The sequence below is a fragment of the Ambystoma mexicanum genome, chromosome 4p (assembly GCF_040938575.1).
Source record: "Ambystoma mexicanum isolate Mex_15411 chromosome 4p, UKY_AmexF1_1, whole genome shotgun sequence".
Classification (NCBI taxonomy): domain Eukaryota; kingdom Metazoa; phylum Chordata; class Amphibia; order Caudata; family Ambystomatidae; genus Ambystoma; species Ambystoma mexicanum.
This window is the reverse complement of record NC_090927.1, coordinates 384,191,741-384,214,078: the sequence shown is the minus strand read 5'-3', so window position 1 is coordinate 384,214,078 and position 22,338 is coordinate 384,191,741. Positions and strand designations below refer to the sequence as shown.

At 45.0% G+C, this 22,338-nt stretch overlaps 1 protein-coding gene across 2 annotated transcripts in view; it reads right to left on the bottom strand.

Moving 5' to 3' along the window:
* Positions 1 to 22,338, bottom strand: part of SMC6 (structural maintenance of chromosomes 6) — a 2,412,589-nt gene that overhangs the window by 1,090,809 nt on the left and 1,299,442 nt on the right. For both annotated transcript variants that reach the window (XM_069605927.1, XM_069605928.1), the window contains one exon: positions 5,744 to 5,858. In XM_069605927.1, coding sequence (XP_069462028.1) covers positions 5,744 to 5,858 — 115 coding nt within the window. The remainder of the gene's footprint in view (positions 1 to 5,743; positions 5,859 to 22,338) is intronic.

Below are 22,338 nucleotides of genomic sequence, written 5' to 3'. Positions count from 1 at the left end.
TCATCAGATTCCCTTTGCTGGCCCACCTCAGAAGATCCTGCGAGACCGAGAGTGGAATCTGAATGGGATTCGACATCTTGCCTGAGAATTGCGACCACTGCGCCTTGAGAGCCCATTGAAGGGATCTCATTCTCAGTCTGGCCCCCGGCACCAGAAAAATTCAGAATGTCATGAGGCCGAGCAACCTTAAGAATTCGAAAGCCGGAAGACTCTGGGCATGTTGGAATTTGTTGACCATCTGTACAGTGTGATGAGCCCTCACCATGGGAGGCGAGCACTTCCCCAAGGAAGTGTCCAACACAGCCCGATGTACTGGAGCTGCTGGGAAGGTGTCATATGGGACTTCTTGAAATTGAGGGAGAAGCCCAGCTTGTAAAGGGAGCAGCAGGTGAGGCTGAGATGATCCAAAGCTTGTCCTGGAGAACTCGCCCTGATCAGCCAGTCATCTAGGTAGGGGTAGACATGAACCCCACCCCCGCACAAGAGCAAGGAACCCATCCCATTCTTCTCACTGGGGAATATGCTCAGCCGTAGGAGAGACAATTCCACAGTGTGTGAGAAAATCTTGCGAAGGCACAGGTGGAGTTGGCCGACTTCAGTGCCATACTTCCAGCTGAAAAGACCTTGCGTGCCCAACCATCAAAGCACTTGTCGTCCCTATCAGGAGGGATGGTAGGGTACGCAGCCTGCCTCAAGGTTGCCGTGGCCGACGTAACCGCCAAACTCTCAGGGAGTGGGGTGAGTGGATAGGTAGCCGGGGTCACTACTGGATGGCCAGTATTTCGTAGTTACCGACTTGTTGACCGCCGGAAGAAACTCCTGGGTCTGCCAAATAGCCACCACCCTTTTCTGTAACGCCAAATGAAAAGGCAACACTGGGTCAGTGGACAGACCCTGATCTAAAATATCAGTAAGGTCATCTTGCTCGAATGCAACCTGAGGGCCGGACCACCCTAGGTACTCCGTAACCCTCAACATCAACCTCCTATAGAAGGATTCAGCATGAGCCCCAGGCTCTGGCCTACCAAACTCCATCTCTGGAGAAGTGTCAAGCCACTGCCATCATGTAGAGACTGATGCAGCTCTTCCAAATGACTGTCCTCCGAAAAGACCATGTCAGGAGCCTCAGGCACAAGATTACGAAAGGGCTCCAACTCGACCTCAGACCTCTACTCATCCTCATAAATGACCTGCAGAGAATGGAAAATCTCATTCCCAGGGACAGGAGTGGTCTTGGAGACAAGAACAGGCCTCAACGTCTTAGATCGAGCCTCTCGGAGGATCTACAGTCACAGGGGCTTCCAATGGCAAATTCCTGCCATTTTGTCCTGATAGCGTTGACGTTCTCGGCATCGACAATGGCGCCGATGGCTCCGAGGGCCAGCCCGAAGGCAAAGCCCCGACAACCTCACTCGACGGACACAGCGCTGACAGGGTCGACACCGTCCTCGAGCCCTTTCCAGACTTCTGCGGTTTCGTTGGGGATGAAGACGGCAATCTAGATCTGGCACGTCTCTGGCAATTCACCGGAGCTTATCGCGCCGAATGCGCGGGCCCGAGGAGGCGCAAGCATCGGACCGAGACCCTTCCCTTCCAGCTTCCATCGAAGGCACAGACGGAACTGTGTCCTGGGATTGAAAAATCGTAGGCATTTGATCCCTGAATGCCTCACATTCCTCTGGAGTAGAGGATTTAGTGGGGCAAGCCACTTTCCTCATGGAGCCATCATCTGACGAAGACGGGGAAGGCGAGCAGTGACGCCGCTTCTGGGAGTGCTTCGATGAGGAAGAGTGGCGGGAACCACTCTGGAACCGAGAGCCCATGGGTTCCTTCCGACGGGGAGAGTCACCCCTCGAATCGTCGGTGGAAATGCCTGTAGATTTCTTGGTTTTATGAGCTTTGGAAACCCGACGTACCTGCAACTTACCCTTACGCTCCCGCAAGGCCTTGGCAGTCAAAGACTGGCACTTCGAGCAGTCGTCTGTATCATGACTTTCGCCCAGACACCACAAGCAGATGCGGTGCAGTTCCGTAATAGACATTTTGGACTTACAGTCCCGGCATGTCAAACCCAGACCGCAGAGTCGGAGGGGTAGAAGATGAAGACATTTTTCTTCGAAGAAGATAACACGAGGCGCGCCAAGTTCTCGAAGCAAACACGTTTGCGGAAAAAATGGAACCGAGGCTACGAACGCCGTGCGTCCTATTTATAACATCTGGTGACGCCACTCTTCGACGGAGGCCTTCGAGGGACATCGACCAGACGCCATCGACGCAGGACGCCCTCCGCCGAAAAATTTCAGAAGCAGCACGGCTTTGGACATTACATGTCAAAGATTTACAATACATTCGAGGACACAATCCATTCGAATTATGTTTTACTCCCCTAAGAGTCCCTTTATTCCCCCACATCACTAAATAAGGAGTATAAAAAATATTTTCTGAGATTCGCATCTGCTGCCCCATCAGTCATTTTTACATAGTAAAGCTATTCTGCGTTCTGATAATTATCTATGCGCAATACTACACACACATTACAGTGATAGAGCAGGTCTGGGACCGTACCAGTATTGAGAAGTTGAACACATTTTGATTAAGGAAGATTTTTTTTCCCACACAACCAAATCTGACCATCACCTACAGCTCTCAGTGCAGGGAGACACTGCTGCCCATTGCGATTGTTGGGTAGCACCGCTAGTCCCCACTGCTAACAATGCAGGATGGACCCACTCCCCCACCTTTCTTTACCAAGGGTGGGATTTCACAACCAAGCAGCTTGTTCAAGACAAACTGGTGGCAGTGTATTCCTATTTTTCATTACTGTGCACCTTTATGTTTCTCACAACATTGTTTTGTTTGGTTCGTACCAGCCAACATGACTGCCTCATGGTTTAAACCTCAGTCTTCTGGGACCATTGCCTTTTTTGGTGATATTCCTCACACTCTAAGGCAGGAATTACCATATATGGTCATCCCCTTTCCTTTTACAAGCTCTTTGCAAAGCTCACAAAGTGTAGCTGAGTGAAAGGTAACCAGCTTGAGGTGGATATACGATCTGCTAGACGCCCTAATCAAAATAAACACTATCGTGATGTCATGAATGCCATTTGGCTGACCATCCGCAAGTGGATGGGTGCCAAGCCTTCAAAATGTTGCTCACCCAGTGAAAGTAGGGGAGGAGGAACACCCAGCCTTGCGGTCTTGTACATTCAAAGCAAGGCTGGGGCCATGCCTCAGGGCATCGCTGGAACCTGAATCTGAGCGGACTAAGAAGGATGTCAGACGCACTGCCTGAAGGCGTCATTGCTGCATCCAGATGTTGGGGCGAAACTCTGCCTCTTGTCAGGACCAGGGGAAACCTGCAGAATATATTTCTTCCCCTTATCCACAAAAACATTGGCTTGTTCACAGTACCTTCACTGCATCCTAGGGCTCCATTGTGGTGTGATTTTAAGTAATTCCCATCTGGAGAGAAGGACCCTCCTGTGACTGAACACCAAGCTGGCTCTCATTGCTGTTATTCCTCTGGCAATTGTGATGTGTGACATTGCTACTCATAGCGCTGCTGCTGGTTTTTATCACTGTAGAGCGTTAGCTGCTGGACTGAGTCCTTTTCTTCTGCATTGCATGGTCTATGACCTGTTAGAAAGTCACCAGAGTCTTCCCTAGTGCTTCTGCAGCCTTTGTGCCCTCTGTTTTGGGTTGCTGGATTGAGGTTTTCCTGCATCGAGAGTGCAAGTTACTGGCAAGGTCCCTTTCTGTAAACTCAAGTCCATCATTGATTCCAGTCAGACCCAATCTTGACACCATAATCTACCACGGCAACTGAAAGCTCTCGGCCTCATCCGCAACATACATCAATAGGTGTGAGTGGTCTTCTCCAAGCCCTTAGACCCACCCCTTGAGTCACTTGTCTTTGGAACGTTGGCCTGGAGGAGCTAGGTTGCACTGCCCTCTTAGTGGGCTGCCTCTGCCGCAGCATTCCTAAATTGGACTAAAATCCTTTATCTGTAGCCATTCCTCCTCTTGCCTTCAGTGGTGGATCCTGGGCCTGAGAATCTTGTGTTGGGTCCTGCGACTACCCAGCATGGGGGAAAATTCCCTCTGCTTGCCGCAGAGACCTGTAAGTACATACTTATAATAACCAGAGCCTACATTTTGTCTCTGTCTCATTGTTTAAAATGGGAGGAGGTGCCAGACTCTGCTTAAACCCCTTAAACGTTACTTTAACCATTACTTACCTATGAATACTCAATACATTTATCAAGAGGCTAGACATTAGTTTGCTTTAAAAAAGGGGAAAAAAAATCAAAAGGTTTACAAATTAGTTTTTTAACCAACACTTTCCTACAATTTAAACTGAAACTGTGTACAACTCTTGCGTTTCATTTACTCCTGTGCATATGGGTTTCGGAGGGTGGGATCGTTTGGGGAGGAGCAAAACATGCTGTGCAGTTGGCAGCACTCTTACTAAGCAGTTGGACCTCATCAGAGATCATTTATAGTTACTATCATATATACTATCCTTCATACATGGAATATATAAACATATGTCACTGGTGCATCTTGAAAATGATTGCTCTATGGAAACTGCTCCGGTACATATTAACCTCATTATGGACTGGGTGTCATGCAGAGGAGGATTACCTTATTAGCAGTAACTCATGGACTAAAATAGATGCACTCACGAAAACAGTTCCTACGGTGTGCAAATCTTGGTGCATTCAGGTTTTACACAGAACGCCAGCAAGAAGCAGAAGCTAAATGATACCATATATAAACTAAGTCACAGATTTGTGTATTTTGTGTTTTATTTTTAAATTTCCTTTACTTATTTCTATAACGCCAAAGCCCGGAAGCATAAGGGCGCTGGGCAACAAAAACACGAGACACAGGGAAACAATCACAAGACCAAAGTAGAACTGCAGGGGGCACGTTACTGAAAAATAAATTATTCAAACAACCGTGTTTCCAAATGTTTCTTGAACAACATGTGCGATTTCTCAGTCCGTAAACTCCGTGGGAGTGGGTTCCAGGCTTTTGGTACAAGACAGTCTAGGGAGCGAATCTTTCCCCTCGTTTTTGGGCCCTATGGACTGTCAGTTGTTCCCGATTGCCAGATCGTAGGTTCTTGGATGGTACTTGAGGTGTTAACCTTTCCGTGAGATATCTCCCAGCCTTCCTTTGAAGGCATTGGTGTTATATAGACAGGGCCCTAAAACTTGGTCTGGCTGACATTGAGAGCCAGTGTAATTTCCTTCTGTGATCGGAGAGATGCTCGGATATATGAATTTGAATATGATTCGGACAGCTTAATTCTGGATCCTTTGGAGCTTGCTTATACATTCTTTGCTTGCTCCTAGAAGGAGGGCATTACAATAGTCAAAGCGTGGCATTATAATAGCTCGATCCAGAACTTCCCTGTTTTTGGGAGACACATGGTTTAACTTATACCCTTAGGTGATAGTGAGAGTTATTTGCAATATTTGCTCATCACATCATCTTATTTATGCTGTCCTAAATAAATACAATGTAAATTTGATCTGCGTATTTAACAGGCAATTCCTAAAATTGTCAAAATAAGTGCGTGTTGAAAGTACACACAAGAGAAATTAAAAACTGCCATACACATTTATTGATGTATCAACATAACGAAAACCTTCTTTCACAGAGTGTACACACTAGGACTACATTTATGAAATAATACGACTTTTTGATATATACATATAAAGTTCTGTCTTACTTTAATTAGCAAGATTGTTTCAATCCCTCTCATGTCAATCAAAGAATTTGCCACCACTGGGTTGCCGATTTCAAGAGCAGTAAGAACAGTTGGAAACTCTGCATGAAAAACCGCTCTGAAGAAAATAAATTTGGTTTAATTGTATTACAATTTATAAAAACCTTCCATAAAACACAAAAAAATTACAAGCAAATTACATATTCAAATCAGAATAAAATAACATTAACTATACATGCAAGTTACATATTCGGTCAGATGAAATAAGAGACTGGCAGGAAAATCTTTACGCAAATTGTGATGGTGCAGGTAGGGCAGATGCAATATCATACACCGCCTCCCAGTTTTTAGGCCTTTTGTTTTATGAAATGTTGCCATGTAGATTTGTAGATTATGGACACAAGTAGAATATAGCTTGTTTTGCCACACATCAGGCAACTAGTTTAGCTGAACTTCAGGGAGCCGTAGGTTTCTGAATACACAGACAATATATAAAACAATAGAGGGTGGAATGTATAGTTGAACAGGGTACATATTAGAACATTAGTTTTGTTGAGTTTGGTTTGCAACATTGTGCAAGGGGTATTGCCATTTTGAGACCTCATTCTAAGTTGCACAATGTATTTGTTTTATTAAAAGTTTTCCTTTTCACTTCTGCTTGGAAAACACCAGACAGCCAAGGTCACGGGAAGAATGGAGGATAGGATAGTGTTAGCTGAAGCTGTGAGAATCAACTGTTTCCAGGACTCGAAACTAGATATGCAACAATTATTTTAGTTCCAGACCATAACTAGATATATACACAGACATTTGATCGCCAGGTACACAAGGATTCATGTAGTAACACTGTCAAAGATATAAAACTAAGCTGCTTATACAGTGCCCCCAATAGTGCCATTGCACCCGTGGTAGAATTGGTGAGACCAATACATACAAGAAATTATTTTATGCACACAAGGCCCTCACCATGTTTTTCCAAAACCAGCTATTTTTCCAATGACCCAATTAGAAGACTGCACCTGCGTTGGCAACATGTATCGAGACATGAATTACAGAATGACCTATTGAAGGTTAGAGAATGGTTGTGGGACATTGGGGCCAGAGCATGGCAAGTGAGATTGGAGTATTTGTTCTTTTCTGAAGCCAAGTTTCTATCTCTGTCTAAGAAGGGTGTAACATCCAAGGCCAGCCACCCTAAGAAATGCCAACCAATGGCATAAAGACTGTCAGCATGAAACCTGCCAACCAATGAAAAAGTGAGTTAATGTTGCTACTGGTGAGGACGTTATAACTGATGGGTCGGACATGGGTGGTTCTGGAGATAGTGTATTAGCCAATGGTAGATCCCAAGGTACTGGATTTCATAGGGTCTTGATTGAGAGTAGCCAATGACTATTACCATTTTATAAAATGTTTTTTGTAATTATGTAAATTGTGGTTTTTCCCCCCCTTATAGTCCTTGGCCCGATGTGCACGGGTTGAGAGTTACTTGGTTTTTCTCACAGTCGTTACTTTCGTACCTGGTGTGCTCCATTATTTTGTTTCATTGGATTGATTTTGGTGGCACTTATACAAAGTAATACAAAAATATTAAAGTGCTCAGAAAAAAGCATATCAGCCTTTAAATGAATTTACTCAGTCACAGAAAAACAATCAATTATATACTTATCTATATGTGATACATTACTCAGCGTAATCGTATTTCTGGTGCTTGTATCTGCTTAGATTCACATGCTGTGCATAGGCCGACATCTAGTGGAAGCTGCGGCATATTACAGTTGTTGTTTTCGAAACTCGAAAAGGGACGTCGACAGGGCGTGCCAGTAATACTATCCCTAATGCGACATCATCCACTGTAGCCATGATCCCTCACGCGTCAAGGTCCCTCATATTGTTATTTTTCTGACATGAGGTAGCATGAGGTGTAGCGCGAGTACAGTTGTATCCAAGCAGATACGTATTAGACAAGCTCCCAAGCATCCATGCGCCTTCTCTCCGAGGGGAGGAAGGGTGGGTACCTGCAAGCAGATACAAGCATCAGAAATACGATTACTGTGAGTAATGTATCCCTTCTGAGGCTTGTGGAATCTGCTTAGATCACATGCTGTGCATAGATTAGCGAGCAGTATTAGAAGGAGGTGGGATGCGAGAAGGTTCATGAGCGAATAAATATCTTAGAACCGCTTGTCCCACTTTTGTATCTGTCTTGGAATGAGTGTCAATGCAGTAATGCTGAGTGAAAGTATGTATAGAGCTCCATGTAGCTGCCTTGCAAATACTGTCTAAGGGGGCATTTGCAATGAAAGCCAGGGAGGCTCCTGTGCCTCTTGTGGAGTGAGCCCTGGGCGTAAAAGACAGTCTTTTATCTGATAGAGAAGAGCACTGTTGGATACATCTGACTATCCACCTAGAGATGGCATTCTTTGAAATGCGGTCACCTTCTCTGCCTGGTGCTATGGAGACAAACAATTGATCTATTTTTGTTAGAGGTCTGGTCTCGTCTACATAGTAGAGGACCGCTCTCCTCACATCTAGTGTGTGGAGTTTTACCTCAGCTGAGCTGTTGGGTTCCTGGAAGAAAGCCGGTAGCTCAATTGACTGGTTTACATGACATTTGGAGATGAATTTAAGGGAGAACCTTGGGCGAGTATGTAAAACCAGCTTGTCTTTGTGTACAACAAAGAAAGGATCCTGTACTGACAATACCTGAATTTCACCAACTCTTCTTATGGAAGTGATAGCCACTAAGAAGGTAGTTTTATAAGTCAGGTGTCCGAGACTAGATTTGTCCATAGGCTCGAAAGGTGTCCCATGAGTTTAGCGAGTACCATATTGAGATCCCATCCTGGCGGCGGGTTAGAAATTGGAGGGCATAGTCTCTTTCCATTATGAGACCTTATTATGGGAAGTTGTGTAAGCTGATAAAGCCGCCACGTGGACCTTTAGGGAGTTCAATACTAACCCTGCATCTAGCAAATGGAGCATACAAGTTATAATGTGGGATGAGTACATTCTATGGGGTTGATTTGTTTCGACTGGCACCAAATTACAAATCTTCTCCATTTGTGAAAGTAACAGTGCATAGTGTTTGGTTTTCTTGATTCTTTCAAGATATCCATGCATCTCTGTGGCAGGTTGAGATGTCCAAACTCTATGACCTCAGGAGCCATGCTGCCAAGTTCATTGAGTGAGGCTGCTGGTGCACTGTTATTCCAGCGTGCTGAGTGAGTAGGTTGTACTGGGACGGGAGTCTGATGGGATCGCACATTGCTGGTTTGCGCAGATGTGAATACTATGGTTGTCTTGCTCACATAGGAGCAACTAGGATAAGCATCATCGGTTCCTTGTTCACCACTTTCCTCATGAGAGGTGTTGGGGTGGGGGAGGTGGGAAGCTAAGCAAATTTCTCTGACCAGTTCATCCATATGGTGTTCCCCTTGGAGCCTGGCTGGGGGAACCTGGACGCAAAGTCTGGGCATTGACTGTTTTCGCTTGTGGCGAATAGGTCTATTGTGGGGAAACCACATTGAGAGAAGGTGTGTTCTACGACTCTTTCATGTAGACGCCACTCGTGTTCTTCTGGTAGGGTATCTCTGCTCAATGAGTCTGCCAGAGTTGAGTTTCCCTGGAACATGTTGTGACGACAGGAACATCTTCCGTGTGAGTGCCCATTTCCAAATTTGCTGCGCAAGTCTGGTCAGATTTGGAGAACGTGTACCCCCGTTTGTTGATATAAAACATCGCTGTAGTGCTGTCTGTTAGGATCTGCACAGATTGGTTTGTTAAATTGGATTTCGAATGCCCAAAGGGCTTTGAATACTACCAGAAGCTCTAGCAGATTGATGTGGTTCTGAGCTACAGTGTCAGACCACAGGCCCTGAGCTGTGTGGTGAAGGTAGTGAGCCCCACACACCGCTAGAGAGGCGTCTGTCGTGACAATCGCCTGCATCTCTGGATCGTAGAAGGGTTTCCCCTTAATTAGATTTTCCCTTGTCCACCAGCAAATATTTTGTACAAGTGTTGGCGAAACGACCACTAGATCGTCCCACTGACCACTTGCCTGAGACCACCGTTTTCGCCAACCACTCCTGCATGGGTCACATGAGCAGGCGTGCGTGAGGAACAAGGTAAATGCAAGATGCCATCATGCCTATTAAACGCAGAGCTTTGCGCACCTTATCTGGCGGCCGGCCTGATAATTTGGTATTTGCACTAACACATTTTGTACTCTTTCCTCTGACGGAAAGACCAACCCCTCTTGTGTGTTTAAGACCGCTCCTAGGAACTGTTTTGAAGTGCTTGGCACTAGGCTTGACATTTTCTCGTTTATGGAGAAGCCCAATTGAAAGAGAATGTTGATTGTCCTTTGAACGTTTTGTCTGCAAATTAGGGGGGACTCCCTTGTAATGAGCCAGTCATCCAGGTAAGGGTACACTGGTATTGCCTCCCTACGGAGGTGCGCTGCCACCACCGCCAGTACCTTTGTGAATACCCTTGGAGCAGAGGCTATTCCGAAGGGCAGCACCTTGAATTGGTAGTGCTGGTTTGCTATCTTGAAACGTAAGAATCTTCTGTGCATTGGGAACATTGAAATCTAAAAATAAGGATCTTTCATATCCAGTGTTGCCATGTAATCCCCCTTTTTTAGTAGAGGGATTACCTCTTGTAGGGAAGTCATGCAGAACTTTTGGGGCTTGACATACTTGTTTGCAGGGCGCAAATCTAACACTGGGGGCATTGTTAGATCTTTCTTTGGCACAAGGAAGTAAGTTGAATAAATACCCGTTTACCTGGTTGGCCGGGACGACTTTGATGGCATCCTTTATTAGAAGTGTGGCTATCTCCTCGAGAAGTATACGCCGGTGTTCTTCTGAGTGGATCTTCTGTTGTGGGGGCTGGTCGTGGGGTCATTGGAGCAGTTCTATACAGTATCCACCGCTACTGTGGACAACACCCATAGGTCTGAGGTGATTCCCTTCCATGAGTGGGTGAAGCTGGAAATGCGTCGTCCTACTGGAGAGGCATGGGAAGGCACCTGAAGCGGAATGTCACTGCTTTTATAGTGGTGTGCCATCGCAAGAGGAGTTGCCCCTCCCCTGACCACAACCTCTGCGTTGTCCTCTAGGATAGCCCTAGGAGGATTGGCCTTGATTATTTCCCCTGGAGGAACCCTGGTTTTGACTGTAGTTGGATCCCTGTTGAGAACTTTGGCCGCGAAAACGGCAAAATGTGCCATTGCCCCTCTGCCCGGAAGGCTTGTTGGTGAGTTGACCCAACGATTTAAGCATGTCATACTCGACCTTGGCTGTTTTAAGGGTGTCTTCTACGGCCTTACCGACGAGCACATTGGGTTCAATAGGCATGTTTATTAGGGTGGCCTGCGCCTCTGGTCTGAAACCTGTTGGCACAGCCACGCATGCTTTTTAACAGTACCCGGAGCAATGATTCTTCCGGCATTGTCCGCTGCATCAAAGTTGGTCTTTAGTAAACAGCTTGACACCGCCCTCCCATCTGCGGCCACCTGTGCTAGCTGGGACTTCAGTGGCTCTGGGGCAGACAAAAGCAAAGCCGACATTTCCTCCCACTTGTCGTAGTTGTAACTTGCCAAAGGTGTTGCATTGTTCGCGATTCTGGTCTGATAAGCCGCAGAGGAGGGGACCTTCCTACCCATGGCATAAATCTTCTTGCTTTCCTTGTCGGGTGGGGCCTCAAAGGAAGCAAGGGGGGTGCCCGCTCTCTTTCTAGTTGTTGTCACAACTAATGAGTCTGGTTTCAGCTGCTCTCTAATATATAATGGGTCTGAAGGTGCAGGTTTAAATAGTTTTTCTACACGTGGATTTACAGCCTGTGTAAGGTTGGGGACTTCTAATAGCTCCTAGGTGCAAATTCGAAAGTGCTCAGCCACCTTCGCTAGCACCTCAGTAAGAAGGGGTTGATTATCAATAGGAGAATCAACAATAGTATTGTCTTGGTCAATAGGAGAGTCGAAAGAGTACATATTGGCCTCTGGGTCAGGTTTTTGGTCCTCATCATCCCCATAATAAGGGTCTGCTGTCTCCTCATCATCAAATTGAGGGTCAGCTGCCTCTACAAAGGAGAGATCTTTGTGCTCTGATTCAGGGTCATAGAGTTCTATGACTGTACTTTGCAATGGAACATCTGTACAACACCTCTTAGAAGGGGGTTGAGTCCGTAGAGCAGAGACTTGTGACCAAGAGGGAGCTGTGGTGGTGGGAGTGGAAACTCTGGAAATATGCAGGTTTCTTTTCATCAAAATTGGACATAAAGGTCATTCTTCTTATCACCCCGTCTATGTTTTGTGCAGACCATTCTTTTGAACTTGGGATCACCAAAGGTTCTGAAGGAAGTCCTAAGTACTCGTCTGTGGGAGGTGTTACCTTAGATTTTTGTTTATCTTTATGAGGGATAGGCCTAGATTTTGTAGGTTTTTCTATGGGCCTAAATTCTGTAGGTTTTTCTTTGAGGTTTTTTTTGCCTAAGAGGGCTTTTATCAGTATGAGGACTTCTTTTGTGCTCTTTTCCCCCTCCCTAGAGCCCAGAGCCATGTTCATCCGACTTCTTTGAGCCTACTACCTGATCTGACGCAGAGCATCGGATTTCAGATGCGGGTAGGCCGAGGCCTCTTCCGCAGACGATCGACCCTCGGAGGGAGTTTTACAGGCAACACCTTTGCTGTCTTTTGACGGTTGTGCCCCGTCGTGCAGCGTTCTCGAACGAGAGTGCCCAGAGGATAGGGACTCAACAGACCTTTCCCTGGGTGTTGTCGATAGCTCGATCCTTGTGCCAAGTCTCGACCTGGGGTTGTGTCTTTAGTGGTGTGTGATTTTGAAGCGCTTCCGCCGCCAGGTGTAGTCCCCACAACATGGCCGCCGGCCTGTCCTACAGGGTCGGGGGCCTGCACTTGGGTAGCCGGAGCTACCCAATGCCCTCACCGTCCAAAACGGCGGTGTTGCTGCCATCGCTAAAGGCGCTTTCTTCCTCCATGGCCTCGAGCTGCCTGGCGTAGTGGGCCCAGCGATCTGTGGAGAAATCCTTTAATGTCTTTGGCTTGAAGAGGCTACACGCTCGACAAGACGTTTGCAGACTAAATGCTTGTCTACCAACGGGAATTTACGACTGCACTTGGGGCAGAATTTAAATGGGGTTTTGTCTATAGCTAGAGACTATGGCAGCTGGGTGAAAAGTGTAGGAAAGGGGGCATATATATTCTAAAATCACCGCCCACTCTCTCCCTGCTGTCTGGGCCGAGGCCCGGGGCGGCCTTCCAAGGCCGAACGGTCCGTCGCGGTAGTTATCTTTTTGACTCTCTTGACTCTCTACACTCCCATCTCTGTCTGTCTGCAGTTAAGCTCCATTTACTTAATCACTCTTCACCTTAATCCCCCGAAAAAGAAGTCTCTTTGTTCCAAAACCTTCTCCTTAGGACCATCCTTACATTTACCTGAATCTTACTCTTTTGCTTCCCATATTATTGCTATTTCTGCTCTTAATTTTGATATTATTTTAGACCCATTGCTCCTTTTTTCTCACCATATTTTTATTCTTGCAAGTTCCAGCTGCTATCGATTTTGTATTTTAAAATCCAGCATTACCTTACCTGCAGCTACAGCACATTGTCAATTTTGTTTTTACTATCCTGTGATTAATTTTCTTCTCTTCAGTCTACTCAACTATGCTTTTGTCCAGCTTCAGTCTGCCTTTAATACTGCTGTTTGTTTGCTCTGTTTATTGACTCTCGTCCCATACTGCTCAGTCCATAACATTACTTCAATAGCTCCCTTTCCACACCGTCTCCAGTTCAGTTCCTTTGCAATGTTTTCAAATGCATCAATGGCCTTTTCCCCCTAATCTTTCATTGTTGGTATCAGGCTACATACCTACTCGTACCCCTTTGTTCTTCAACTCTGATTCTTCTGACTGTCAGTCATCCCCACGTTTGTCCTGTGCACTGAAGGCACCAACATTTTAGAACACTCCGCTACTGTTTTTAGTTCCTTCTTTAAAGTTCACCTTCGTGCCCTCTCTTGAATGGATTTTGTACCTTGTGCTGTGTGCACATTATTTTTTGTACAAGCTTATTTATTATTCACCAGACTTTGTCAAATGCACTTTATCAACCTAGCATGTAGGGATACAGTAATCTGAGGGAGAGAATACATTAAAATGCATGCACAACTCTTTCCTCACAAATAACCTATGCTCAGTTATGTTCTTTCTGAAAGATAAGCTTGCTCTTTATCATTCCTCATCTTTAAAAATCTCTCCTGTAGACAGGATCTGGAAAATCCTGAAACTGCTACCGAAGTGCAGCATTAGTATGAGTGTCAGGGACACCGGACCACTGGAATTAACTTTAAAAGGATATATGAGCTATCTGTGCCTCATGAACAATTCCCACAATATTTACCACCACACAGAGGCCATTAGGAAGGTACAGCTGGCACGATAAGAACAATAAATGTTCAAAGAAATGACAGATAGGTAGGTGGAAGGGTTGATGTGGAGTCTGCCGGAGCAAGAATGTAAACATTAGAAAGAAAATAATCAAAAAGGTAAATCATTTCTTAAACTTTTAAAAACAGAAGACCTAGTTAAGAAGACAATTTGACATGGAAATGTAATAGCGCAGCACCAAGTTCAGACTGATGGAGGCACCTTTCCTCTGTCTTAAACGGGTGCAAGAGTTAATAGTTTTCAAGAGATGGTGAAAGAAAATAAAATCAGGAGGGAGGATCTGTGCCAGGAACATAGTCTATCAACATCCTCAAAGTGGGAAGGTCATTCTGTGGAGTGTTTCAGGAGGTCCCAGACAGCCAACAAATGGTTATAAATCCAGCAGACAACAATTGAGTGCTGCTTTTAAATATGAAAATATCTTGGGGCATGTGAGGACACTGGACTAATGTTCTGAATATTGATTTAATTTACTACTATTGTATTGTGCAAAAACAAGAGCTGCTGGATGCTGGCTGCTCTTTAAAGGTCTCCCTCTAGGGAAGGTAAAAGATTGAAAAAAACACCACTTATATACCCGCACCAACAAAGCAATGAGTTAATTATCAAACTATATACACATCGAAAATATCCCCTTTCCATACATGATTTTAAATAAATATTATCAATCTGATAACAATCAGTATCAAAATTGAGAAAACGGTACATCATTTTCCTAATGAGCTTGATAAAGTGTACTCTAATAGCCATTTAGTAAATTGTTGAATTGACACATTGCAAATTACAGATTGATTATCATTGTATTGAATAACTAACCGCCTTTTTGGCAGATATAGACGGTGTGCAGGGGACAGGAGGATTCAGACTCTGGATCCTTTTCTCTTGTATGTATTAGGGTCTTGTGCCAAGGCCTTCGTTCCTCCCCTGCACCTTGAATTATTGGACACCAGCCTGGCTGGATTCTGAAATACTATATACTGTATGCTTGAAGCATTGGTGTGCACCCATTTTTCCGATTGTTTTGTCTCCTTGTTTTGACTGGTCCATTCCAGTGTGACTCCCCTTTTTTGGAACCACTTATAAAATGTCATTTTCCTGCATCAATGAAATAACAGATAAGCATCCTACAACGTTAGCATTTGATGCAGATGAAGCAAAGTGCATCCTATCACTCATTAAAGATACTGAGAAAAGCCTGCAGAGTACAGTCAGTCCCGACAAATTGATCTTCCAACTGGAAAAGTTGATCAGACGAGAGATTTCGCAGAAACTCCATGCAACCACTCTTGTTTGTTTGTTTGTTTATTTATTGTGCGCGTCGGACCCTGGGGTAGCAGGGCGCAAAAGAACAAGGAAGTTTACAGCTTAGTTACAGACGTTACAAGTTACAGGTTCCACGGCAGGCATGGTAGACATTTCTTACATTTACAAGGTAGGACAAGTGCAAGTGCAGATAGAGCGCACAATCAGCAGCTAAACAGACAAATCTGTAGTGTCAGACAGTATAGCAAGTCAAAGCGGGCAATATGGCATGTCAATACGTATCAAGTGAGGTGCAATTGGACAAGCGAGGGGTGGAGAGACATTTATGTCGCATTTTCAGTGAGCCATTTTATAGTGTTCTTTCTGAAATTGCTGAAAGTTTGGTCAGATCTAAGTGCATGAGGTAGGGCGTTCCATAATTGCGCTGCCTTGACTGGGAAGCTGGTACCTCCAATAGTGACTAATTTAAATCTAGGCACTTGGAGGCAGTTAGGGATGACTGTCCTTGTGAGTCTGGTGGGATATTTCCTGTTGAGGCGTTCTGACAGGTATCGGGGGGCTTTATTATTTAGGCATTTATGGATAAGGGAAGCAGCTTTGAGGTTGATTTTTTCATGGGTGGAGAGCCATTTGTGATTACGTCTTATTTCTGAGATGTGTGCACTTCTGGGGATATTTAGGGCCGCTCTGAGTGCGTTGTTTTGGAGCACTTGGATTCTATTGATGATTTGTTTGGTAGTCCCTATGTAAAGGGCGTTACAATAATCTAATTCTGATAAAATGAGGGCTCTAGCTAGGATAAGACAACTGTCATCTGAAAGGAATTGTTTCCCAGCTCGTAGTAGCTTGCATGTATAGGCTGTGGATGAGGCCAGTGAGTTCACCTATTTGGTGAACGATAGTGTCGCATCAAGGTAAAAACCTAAGGTTTTTACTTCTCTGGCAACCTTGATCATGTTGCCATCAATATTATAAATCACGAAGGATCCCCAGAGGCCTCAGGGTTTACTTAAGACCGACCCTTTGCAGCGAAAACAAAGCCTTTGTGGCTAAATGGGATCTAATGCAACAAATGTTTGTTGGATCTCATTCTAATTGACAATTGAAGAACTATCCAAATCTCTAACAACAATCGACACTGAAATTGAAGCCCTGAGAACGTAACTATCAGAATTTAAGACGGCTGATGAGCTGATAAAACTGTTCACTTTCTCAACGGCAGTTAGAAGAAGGGATTCTGCAGGGTGGAATTGTAGGTGGTCAGAGAGTTATGTGAAATATTTGGGTATCTTTCTGATCAAAGATGTGCGGAAAATGGTTCAGTTTAATATAACTAAATTATTAGATACACTTAGGATAGATATTAGAAAATGGTCAAGATTGGATTTAGGGACCTGGGCAAAGATTAATACTATTAAAATGTCACTTTTACCTAAGATCTTATAAGTTATGCAATTGCTTCGTCTTAGTTTTTCAAAAAAATAACAAAGAAGTTGATCAGGTTTTGCAGGATTTTCTTTGGGGCGAGAAGAAGGCCTCTAGGATTCCAAAATCTATTTTGCAACAGGACACTAAGGATGGGGGGTTTGGATATCCAAATTTGGAAAAGTATTATAGGGGTTTTGCTCTGAAAAAAGCAGCCCAATATTTTAAGGTAGAGGTAGAAGATGAACCAATCTGGTTAACTATAGAAAGGGATGCCTTGTTGCCATTCAGGTTGGAAAATATCGTCTCAATGGGAAAATTACCTAGAGGTTCTACTAAGTTACCAACTGTTAAGGTGACTAAAGACTCAATGTCATGGTGGATACTTAACTTTGATGGTAATGTATTTTTGAATCATAATTCTTCGATGTGGTATAATCCTGCCTTGCAAATAAATAATAGAGTTTTGTTCTGACGAAGTTGGGTTTCAAAGGGGGTTTTGACATTGGGAGATTTATTGAGGGATGGGAACTTATTATCTTTTGAAGAACTTCAAAGATTGTTTTGTTTAAGTGGAAGAGGAAGTAATAAATATAGGGAATTGGAATGTCTTCTGACTCAGGTTTTCGGTATGATGACTATCCCAATTGGGAAGGAGCTGGTGGGTTGGGCCACATTTCGCTTATCGCCACAAAATGTATTTACATATCTAAAACTTAGGAGGGATAGTGATTTTAGTGTCTTGGAATACACTGAAGCAGAAATGGGAGGTAGATTTAGATTGTGCAGTTAGTGATGATGCCTGGAAATGTGTGGCAGGTTGGATATAACATTAAGATGGATCTTAAATTACGACTTGTACATCAGAAGGTTTTGGGGAGATTATACTTGACTCCGGTGCGAATGTGTGAGATTTGGGACTGATTAATGAAGATCTTTGTTGGGGATGTGGGAGAGAGAAGGGGACGTTGATCCATATGTTGTGGCATTGTCCATGAGTGTTGACTTTTTGGAGAGAGGTGCTAGATAGGTTGGACATCACTTTGTCAATTTTGTTTCCAAGAGAGCCTTTTCAGGTTTTGTTATTGGCAAAAAGTGGCCGTTGTTTGAAGGCTCGTTTGGATGGACATTGGATAGATAAAATATTAGTAATAGCAGTTAAACAGATCATGAAGGTGTGGAACTCAAGGAAAAACCCAACGGAAGAGGACTGGATAAATGATGTGATTATATTGCCTGAATTTTAATTAGTTATGTTAAAGAAACAGGGTAAAGAGAGAACTATTGGCCCTTATGGAAATCTTTCATTGATTTGTATGGTAGTGAGGCGCAAGACGGAGAATGTGATGAATGAGGCATTTTTTAGTTGGATGAATAGTGTTTTTTTGTTGTGAGTTTGTGTTGTTGTGTCTTCTTGTCCTGTCTTCTTGTCTATATGTTAAGAGTAGTAGCAAAATTGATGCAAATGTGTCGTTTTAACAAATAGCTTTTTTAACTAAATGTATATATTTAACTTTCGTTTATTGATTTGTTTAATTGTTTATACGGTTTTCTACTCTTAACATGTATCTTTTTGAGATATGACTGATGTATTGGGATATATGCAGAGATTTTGTTGTTTGAATCTTCTGGTGGTGTTATCTCTCCATGTTTGAATTTGTTTGAAAACAATAAAAAAAGATTATTAAAAAAAAGAAGAAAATTTAAACGTGACATATTCGATTACTTGAATGATATTGTATACACCTGGCAAGAATTTTATCACCATCACAACCTTAATAGAAACAGACCTCAACACCCAAACTCAACAAACTCTGGAAGTGATAGCAGCAATAGTAGTATAGATGAACCCATTGGACAAGCTAATGGACAACATCACCCTAACAACCAAGGGGAGACATCAGGGCTGGAAGACCGAGTGAGCAACAGACAGAAACCACAAAAGGTATCACAGGTGTTTTTTTTAGGTCTAAGGGATAGACATAAAGAACAACAAGATCAAGATGAGGGAAAAAGACCCCAAAAAGGAAGGAACAAATAAGTGAAAATCTCGTAATTAATATGTCAAGCAAAAACTTTTCTATTGGCCAACTTAATATCTTGAATCGAGGCAAAGTTTGCCTACACAGGTTGTTCAGGAAACTAAGATTGAATTTATTTTTTGAGGTTGTACCAGGAAGCGAATCCATCAATCCTGTCGATGATAGCCTGGAGTTATGCCCAAAGAGCTTCTTTGATCCCCAGATCCAAAACTCCATTCTGGACCTATTTGAAAAAAGTGTATTGAATGAATTTAAGAGGATCAACAACCAGAGAACCTCACCGTTGAACATTAAGAACAGCCAACTGGAACATACAGAGACATTAGCTAAAGACGAAGACCTTATAATCAAGCCAGCAGATAAAGGTGGAGCCATTGTTGTAATGGACACAACATACTATACAAATAAATGCCTAGAGCAATTGAATGATGTCACTACCTACACTAAGCTAGATGGCGACCCTCTCTATAGAATTAAGACCCCGATAGAGAAAGCAGTCGACAATGCATACGATAATGAGTGGATCAGTGACAAAACCAGTCAGTTTGTACTCAACAAACACCCCATAACACCAGTAATTTATGGCTTGCCTAAGATGCATAAGGACAGTAAGACCCCAGCCTTGAGACCAATAGTCGAAGGGACCGACAGTGTATTCGACCCGCTAGCTATCTATGTGGATCGATTACTGCAACCACTAATACAAAGCATCCCCTCGTACCTCAAGGATACAACTGACTTCTTGAACTGTTTGAAGGATATCTCAGCATTAAGCCCTGATTACATTGTTTTCAGAATGGACGTATGCAGTTTGTACACGTCCATCCCTCATGACGAGGGCATACTCTCAGTACTATGGCTCCTTTGAAATTCTACACATATAAGGGGGAATCCAGAGTTTGTTATAGAACTGTTAGAACTGATACTATACAACAGCTACTTTCGCTTCCAAGGCAAATATTTCAGTCAGATATCTGGAACATCTATGGGGTCAGCAATGGTGGGACGTGGGTTGGCAGCCATGGAGTGGGCTGGGTTTCTACTGTGCTCCGTGATCCGACGTTTCGATCCTGGGATGCTGGAGTCACCATACTACGAACTGACACATTGAAATAACATTATGGCTGTGGGAACATGGCAGGAAGAGAAAGAGCTCATCTGCGCCTGAATCGGCTCAGGAAAACTAGTCTGGTGACACGTTGCATATCGGATCGGCTGCGGCAACAAAATAACAAAATGGCGGCTGCACGCAAACAAAGGGTCTGGTGAAGGAACACCGAGTGCGCACAAAAGGAGCTGTGAGGGAGGCTGGACACAGCTACTGCAACGAGAGCAGATGCGGAGTCTGCCCTGCGCTCCGCCTGCCTCACGAAGGAAGACAGTGCAGTGAGCAGAGCCGGGTGGTAAGAGAAGACCGAAGTGGCAGGCAAAGAGCTGTGTGGGCATGTGAAAACGAACCGCGGCCCGCCGTGAGAATAAAGCGGACCCGGCCCTCATTGAGCAGATGGAAGGAGTGATTTGACCGTAGTCCGTGGCGAGGCTGGAGCGGACCGGGCCCCCTGTGAAGTGCGGCGAGTGGGGCCCGCATGCAACAGAAGACATGACGCCGTGAGAGAGTGCGCGGAGGATCCGCACTACACGGGGGATTGGAGCGGACCCGGCTCCCGAAGAGGTGAGGGGAGCGGGGCCGGCAACACAGAGGAAAGCAGCTTGCTGCAGCAGCAGACCGCCGTGTGTTGTAGCGGGCACGGGCCCATGGGCATCCGGAAGGGTGCTAAGTATTAGATGTTGCTGCAAAAGCACAGAGGCCACCGAGGAGGCTGTCGACAAGGACACCTGCAGAACAGCAGGTTTGGGGTGGCGGACGGCTTCTCTCCGTGAACTACATAGAGCGATTGCATGCTCACGTGCGTAAGATACGCGTGCGCCTGGTGACACTTCAGTAACTGAAGTATTAAAGGGCTAAAGAACCTCTCTGTCCTGGCGACAACATAAGGGCTGCCAAGATTACCAAGTGCCCATTGTAGGAGGACACAGCAGGTTAGACCAGAGACAGCACAGTGCATGGAGGTGCCTGGGCACAAGCTGAACGAAAATAACTCAGGGCGAGCACTGAGCACGTTGGATGCTGGCCACTACAGCAAGTCCCGACGCCATGGTGAGGAAGGGCTGCTACACGCAAACATTGCTGCTCAGGACAAGCCCGACCCACGACAGCAAGTGACAAAAACGAACAGCTGGCCTGAAAGTATGCTTGCTGGACGACCATGCCAACACCAAAGACTGTAGCACACAAGCGGAAACGCATCGAGGAACATAGTGACGAGAGTGCTCGTAGGGTGGTAAAGGTGAGCAAAGAGCGATTAACGGGCTCCGGTGTTGGTTTTTTCGACACCCCAGAGGAAGTGACATCTTGGCTGGATGCGCAGGGCTGCCCGGAGCAAGACGAGGAGCACGACTGCCAGAAGCAAGATAAGTGATGAGAATACATCAGGTCCAGTGTGGGGATAAGCGGGAGAGGGGAGTTCTAGTACTAAACCTGGGAACATTTGTTTGACAATAGGTTGCTTCTGCACTTAGCTGCTGAGTTGGACTGGAATATAGTAATTGTATAAGTGGGCTGGGTGGCACCAGGCGTAGCAAATTAGCACAACCAGGAGCAACAGAACAGAGACCTATTTTCACCCCCCAAAGTTAGTAGCAAGGCGGCCACTAGGGTGCCTTTTCCCTGCTGAGCCGCAAGCACAGGCTTTGGCCGGACCGGGCTAGATGCGGGGGTGCCTGAGATCCAGGGATGGAGCTGGGCAATTGTTGGGGAAGTTGGGGAAGGGTAGGGGGAGGGGGAGAGGGAGGGAGGAAGGGTTGGTTGGGGTGTTGGTAGTTAAGGGAAGTTTGGATTGGGGAACGAGCCTATATAGATGAGAACGGAAAGGGAAAATGGTCTGCACTGATGGTGGGGGAAGGGGAACTCTAACAAGCCATGGGGGACCTTAAAATAATTTCATGGAATGTCAGGGGCCTCAATAGTTATCTGAAAAGGAACAAGATTATGCTGTACCTGCGCAGACAAAAGATAGATATTGCACTGCTGCAGGAGACTCACCTGACACGGGAAAAGCTGGGGATGGTGGGGAAGAAATGGAAAGGGGTTGTGGCAGGCTCGACATATTCGGCCTATGCTAGAGGAGTGCTCATCTGGGTAGCGCTGCATGTCCCATTTCACATGTTACAGGAAGTGGCGGAAGCAGATGGGAGAATGGTTATGCTGAAAGGACTGGTGGAGAATAGGGAGATATCCATTGTGAACACCTATGCCCCCAATCAAAATACAGCAACATATTTCAGAACCCTGAATTCCACTCTTAGCATGTGTATGGGAAGCGCAGTGATTTG